The sequence below is a fragment of the Lotus japonicus genome, chromosome 1 (genome assembly GCF_012489685.1).
Source record: "Lotus japonicus ecotype B-129 chromosome 1, LjGifu_v1.2".
NCBI lineage: Eukaryota > Viridiplantae > Streptophyta > Magnoliopsida > Fabales > Fabaceae > Lotus > Lotus japonicus.
The window spans coordinates 120492708-120499212 of record NC_080041.1 but is presented as its reverse complement, the minus strand read 5'-3'; the positions used below and the strand labels follow the sequence as shown (position 1 = coordinate 120499212).

At 34.8% G+C, this 6505-nt stretch overlaps 1 protein-coding gene across 1 annotated transcript; it reads right to left on the bottom strand.

Moving 5' to 3' along the window:
- Window positions 1-3036: 3036 nt before the first annotated feature.
- On the bottom strand, window positions 3037-3969 carry LOC130722413 (LOB domain-containing protein 20). Its single transcript, XM_057573137.1, has 2 exons — window positions 3580-3969; window positions 3037-3315 (listed from the first exon to the last, which is right to left on the bottom strand). The coding sequence occupies exons 1-2, from the start codon at window positions 3967-3969 to the stop codon at window positions 3037-3039; spliced, it is 669 nt and encodes a 222-aa protein (XP_057429120.1).
- Between the last annotated feature and the right edge of the window lie 2536 nt (window positions 3970-6505).

The following is a 6505-nucleotide window of genomic DNA, read 5'->3' as shown; positions in this document are numbered from 1 at the left end:
AATGAGCATAGAAAGATTTCAAAAGGGTATTCTAAAACGCATGCACGAGCCAAATTCAACTACAACCATTATAATTAACAGAATATCAGAAACTTCAAAGTAATTATTTAGATCAAGAACCCCGAAATTTTAGACCTTATGTCTTAGTTAAGAGGGGAACGAACCTGAGTCCCTTCATCGAGAACCATAACCGAAAGCAAATTGAGACTATAGCTCCCCAAAGATCAACACTTCCTTGCTGGACTTCTGGCATGAATGGACAAGACAGATCAAGAAAAAAAAGACTAAGAAAGCATTCAATCAAAGTTGAAGCAAATGAAAAGGTGAAGACTTTACCTGTAACTTAATTTTTGTCGGGATCCATAGATCTTGAGAGATCCAATTCAGATCTTTCATAAACCAAAAAAAGAAAGTGATGCGGAGATGACATAAGATGGATTCGGCAAGTTCAAAGGACCCGCAAGATGAAAGCTTTTGGAGAAATGAGTGAGCTGAATGTAAAGAATATGAAGAGATGAGTTCAAATATGTGATTGCATGTTATAAAAGATGAAGAAATGTGGTGTCTTTGTCGTGGTAAATGTGGTAGCTATGGTGGATCGAGGAAGAAGATGAAAGCAAATGAAAAGGTGAAGACTTTACCCGCAACTTGAATTTTATTGGGATCCTTAGATCTTGATAGATCCAATTCAGATCTTTCATAAACCAAAGAAGAAAAGTGATGCAGTGGATGACATAAGGTGGAATCGACAAGTTCAAAGAACCCCCAAGATGAAAGCTTTTGGCGAATTGAGTAAGATGAATGTAAAGAGAATGAGGAGGCGAGTTCAAATATGTGATTGCATGTTATAAAGGATGAAGAAATGTGGTGGTTTTGTGGTGGTAAGGGTGAAAGCTATGGTGGATCGAGGAAGAAGATGAAAGCAAACAAAAAGGTGAAGACTTTACCTATGATGACTTGAATTTTTTTGGGATCCTTAGATTTGGAGAGATCCAATTTAGATCCTTCATAAACTAAAGAAGAAAAGTGATGTAGTGGATGACATAAGGTGGATTCGACAAGTTCAAAGGACCCCCCCAAGATGAAAGCTTTTGGCGAAATAAGGGAGATGAATGTAAAGAGAACGAGGAGACGAGTTCAAATATGTGATTGCATGTTATAAATGATGAAGAAATGTGGTGTCTTTATGCTGGTAAAGGTGGTTGCTATGGTGGATCGAGGAAGAAGATGAAAGCAAATAAAAAGGTGAAGACTTTACCCGCAAATTGAATTTTTTTGGGATCCTTAGATCTTGATAGATCCAATTCAGATCTTTCATAAACCAAAGAAGAAAAGTGATGCAGTGGATGACATAAGGTGGAATCGACAGGTTCAAAGAACCCCAAAGATGAAAGCTTTTGGCGAATTGAGTAAGATGAATGTAAAGATAATGAGGAGGCGAGTTCAAATATGTGATTGCATGTTATAAAGGATGAAGAAATGTGGTGGCTTTATGGTGGTAAAGGTGGAAGCTATGGTGGATCGAGGAAGAAGATGAAGATGAAGTTAGATAAGAAAAGGACAAGAAAGTTTGTAGAGAGAGAAAGTGATATTGCAAAGTCGAAGTGGTAAGTGTGGGTGTATGAGTGATGATTTAAATGGAGGGGAAGAAAAAAAGAGTTTTTTTTATTGTTACAGAAGGAAGTGTGAATCTCATGAGAGGTTGTAGTGTGAGGTGTTAAGAATTGACAGTTTCACAATACATGTGTCACGTTCTGGACAAAAGAAGAAGTGAGGTGTCATGCTATGGAAGAAAGAAAGTTATGTGTCGTTTTCTAAGTAAGAGAGATTGTCATTGAAAAATAACATAAAGTGAGTGGGTCAGGGTGAAATATTAAAGTGGTGACATTATTACAACCGTATAAATCCCAAGTAGGGCATTTTAGTAATTATGAGTATAAAATGGTTCGTTTGGTGGACAGGATAAGGAAGGACATGATATGATAATAATCATATTCTGTTGTTATCTGGTGTTTGTTGCGTCAGCAAGATCAGATAACACTATCATGTCTCTTATCCTATCATGTCATAATGTGTAAAAGTTATCCTGAGGGGGGAGTTATGATATAACTTATCTTGATAGGATAGGATAACAGTTATATATTCTCTTTTGGTATTGAAACTCCGAATTAATTTATTTCAATATATAATGATATTAATTAATAAATAGAAAATTATTATTTTTAATTTAAGTAAAAATAAATGAACAAATATTAATTAATAGTAAAATAGACTGCTCACTTATAAACATTAATTTGTTAATAGTAATTATTAAAATCATTTCTCTACTTATATAATAATTTAAACATAAAGTACTTTGGAGAAATTAATATTTAATAATATTTATTTAGTTTAGTTAACCTCTATTCTTAATTTATTATCACTTGTCACAACTAAGTTAAAAACAATTGATTAACTACATAATTTTAATTAAAATAGGGTTCCTTAAAAAAATAAGCTAATCAATAAAATAAATTTACTGATAGTTATTTTAAAACACACATATATATATATATATAAATATATATGCTCATTTTCTTGTTTCTTGTGTTGTTGACTTCTTGGTTTTCTCTTATTGAATTGTTTTTTCCGGTTATAAATGGCTCCTAAACAACACAATTTTTCTACCCCTCCGTTCTAGAAAGTTTGTTGTTTTGGACCTTTTTTCAATATTTCAAAATGTTGTTGTTTTAGAAACTCAATGCATTTTTTGCTAATTGTTTCTGCCTATACCCTCATTTGATACATTTTCTCTTACTTTTATCATCTTTCATATTAATCAATCACAACTCTTCTCTATTAATTACATTCTTTTTTATCAATGTATATTTTAATAGTTTCACATCATACTGGTTAGTACATAGTATTAAGAGCCTTATTGTGTAAACTAATGGTAGTCTGATGGATCCAGCAAAGTAAACAAAAATGGCAACTCATTGATGGTGAAGTACTACCAATCTCATGTTTGAAACTCAGGGGATCATTTATTTTTCCTCATTAATCATCTTCCTCATCATGGGACAAGTGAGAGAGTTGAAGAGGCTCGAAGCTGTGTGAGGAGGGTGCTGCTGTCTCCATTGAAAGGTCAAATCCTGCAGGGTTGAAGCAGCTCATGTTCATAATGTTGGTGGAGGCAGATGAGTTGTTGGAGTACGCTGGGTGCATTGCTACATTGATGTTTGGTTGCTGTTGTTGCTGAAGAACACTTGCATATGCAAACCTGCTATTCATCAGCTGAGTTTGCACCATAGAAAGCTCCCCTTGCAAAGATGCCACCTGAATAGATTCAAATTAAATAAGTTCTCCAGCCCTTATGATTAATGAACTACTTACATGAGAATGATAGACATAAATCATGACAAATGGTCAAGATTAAAAGTCATTTACTTGTCACGTGACCAGTTGAAAACAATCATCTGTGTTTTTAGATCCAACAATCATAATTTATTCCTTTGATTATAAAAAGACGATTCTGCAGGAGCTTAAATCCATTTTATTTAAAATTTGTTAAAAAAACAGCACGCTTAATCCTAATCAAACCTGTTGCTGCAAAGCAAGAATGGTGGACACACAACCATAAACAGGATCAGACAACCTCGCCTGAGCCTCGTACGATATAGTAGCAACCGCCTCATGGCGGCGGTTCACCGGAACATGCAGCAGTAGCTTCGACACATTGCTCGCACCAAACACCTTGTGCACAACCGCAAACCGTGCCGCACCCTGGTCTGAACCAAAGTAAGGTGCAAACACGCACCCATTGATACACTTCCTCCTCAGGAACTTGCAGGCCCCACATGGAGCACCTCCCTGAGCTGTTGTTGTTGTTATTGTCATGCCACCACGCTTTGAAACCGTGCCTTTACGCCTAGCTCCAGAACTAGAAGAAGTGGCATGGTCACTACTGTTACTAACTTGTGGCTCAGCCATGTTGGGTTGGTAATAGTAGAAAGAGGGAGGTGACATATATATATATATATATATATATATATATATATATATATATATGGATTAAATAGTTCCTTATAAAATCACCAATTATTAATTTTGATCCCTAAAAATAAATTTTTGACGCACATCTCCAATTTTTGGAAATTAATACACATGTTTATGTTTCCATGAGACGGGCTAAACATGGTACTTCAAATTACTTATTTATTTATTAAGTATTGGACCTTTGAGGGACATGTGAAGTGTGTTTGATTATAGTTTTTGAAAACTATTTTCTATTTTTAAAAATTGAAAAATTTAAAAACTTGTTTGGCATAGCTTGTTTGCAAAAACTTATGTTTCTAGTTTTCTTTACAGTTTTTTAATGTTGGAAAATATTTCATTCAAACAGCTTTTTTGTTTTTTTTTTAAAGAAGTTCCTAAAAAATGTTTTTAAATACAGAATATAAAAGTTGAAATCAAACAAGCCCGTGTATTTTAAAAAATTGGAGATGTATTTCAAAGAATAATTTTTATAGAGATGAAAACCAATAATTTAAGATTTTATTGGAAAAAAAACATATTTTACCAAATATATATGACTTGGTGCTTTGTATGAAATGTGTTGTGGGGGTATGCATGCTAGTCTCGTGAGTGTGGTAAGCTTTTTCGTTGTTAACTTGGCATATACAAGGCCAAAGAATTAATTAAATAATCTTTGAGGGAGTTTGTTGGGCATATATATGATTAAGATATGGTAAATAGTTGTTGTATGAAACTTGGAAAGGTTTTCTTTGTGGGGGAGCACAAGAACTGTGTTTCTCTCTTGTACTCGCGTGTGGGATGGTAAAACCAGACGTGCATGGGTTTCATGGCTAATCACACATCCAAGATGGTCCTTTCCTTTTTTTTTTTCTCTTGTTACATCAAGCAATGCCAGAGTAGAAAATGTTTGGTGGCTAACTGTTTACACGCAATTTTTTTTTTTTTTCTTAACGTATTTCTACAATGAGATTTGGAATTTTGAGATTACATTAAGTCATTAAGTGGGTAGACATCTACCAACCAATCTTTTAATATATGCAATTCTTTTATAAAGAATAGAAATAGAAGAAAAGAAAGAAATCATATATGATATATGATATAATACGAAAAGAAATAGAGAAAAAATTGAGTATATCAGTATATGTGAATGTATGTTGAGATGTTTTAGAAATTGTGAGGTAATAATTAGAATTAATCAAGGGTGGCTCAACCCACTCAAAAGTGAGATGACCATGGATCATGAAGAGTTTTGATATATTCACACCTCACTTTCCCTTCCATTTTATTTTCACTTATTTATCTTCTTATATCTCTTTGCATTTTCTAACACCTATCACATCACTCATTTTTTTTCCACATTTTAACTAAATGAAGGTGTAATTGATAGGTGAAAATAACTTTTTTGATGGATCATAAATGAACATTATCTCACTTTCTTGCGTATGGGGACGGGGTGGGATCAATCTCTCTACTTATATATATATAGATAAAAATACAATAATGTTTATGGTAAAAATAGTTAGATAGCTAATAAATAAATCCAAAACTATTACAGACTCTAAAACAGTCGATTATAAAAAAAATTAAAAAAAACTCATTTCATAAAAAAAAACTTAACTTGAAATATAAATTAGATTTCTTATAAAGGAGATTTCAATTTTTGGATGAGTTGAATATTTAACGGTATATTTTGAGTATTAGGAGCTGGAGGACTGATTACTCCAGCTAAGGTTTGTTTGTTTCTTCATTTGGTAATGTTTGTAATTTTCATTTTTATATTCACGCTGTAGCTTGAAGATTGGAGTAGGCGTGTAGCTACTTAGAAAGGTAATCATATTTTTGGTTACTTAAAAAGGTAATCATTTAGTTGCTAGTTGTGTGCATTACCTACTTAATTTGGCCATATATATTTGGACTGGGCGGGATATAAGTATCCCTTATTCCCGCCCAAATCAAGCATTTAGATGAACGAAAGCAGCCATGGCGGGATTATGGAACAACGTCGAAGCCCGCCCGTCTTCTGGATGGGTCCACGCGCCAGCTGGAAGATTCCTTAGTTTTGTCTTATATGTATAGAGGCTTGGGCCCCGGTTGTCAGGCCCAAGTACAGTGACAGTCCATGTTATGATCATTCCCTCTATAAAAGAAGAGGTCAACCCCTTGTAAAAAGTACCTTTCAAACATTTAATGAGAATATTCCTTTTGTGATATTTTTAGTACTCTGCTAGGGTTTACTTTCTGTCAGTTTCCGACGTCAGAACTCCCTAGTGCGGAACATTGATGCCGTCTGTGGGTCTTACTTCGATCTACTACTTGACATAGAGGGTGCGTTTTAAGATCCATGGAAACTCGTTCGTGTGGTGTGGGCCGCCGCGATCATCGCCGGAGGGGTGGTCGTCACGGCGGCCGCGGCGGTGGACGGTACAACAACCGCGAAGTACCTCAAGAGCCGGAGCAGGAGGCTTCTTCGGCGGGGGTTCACTCGGTGGCG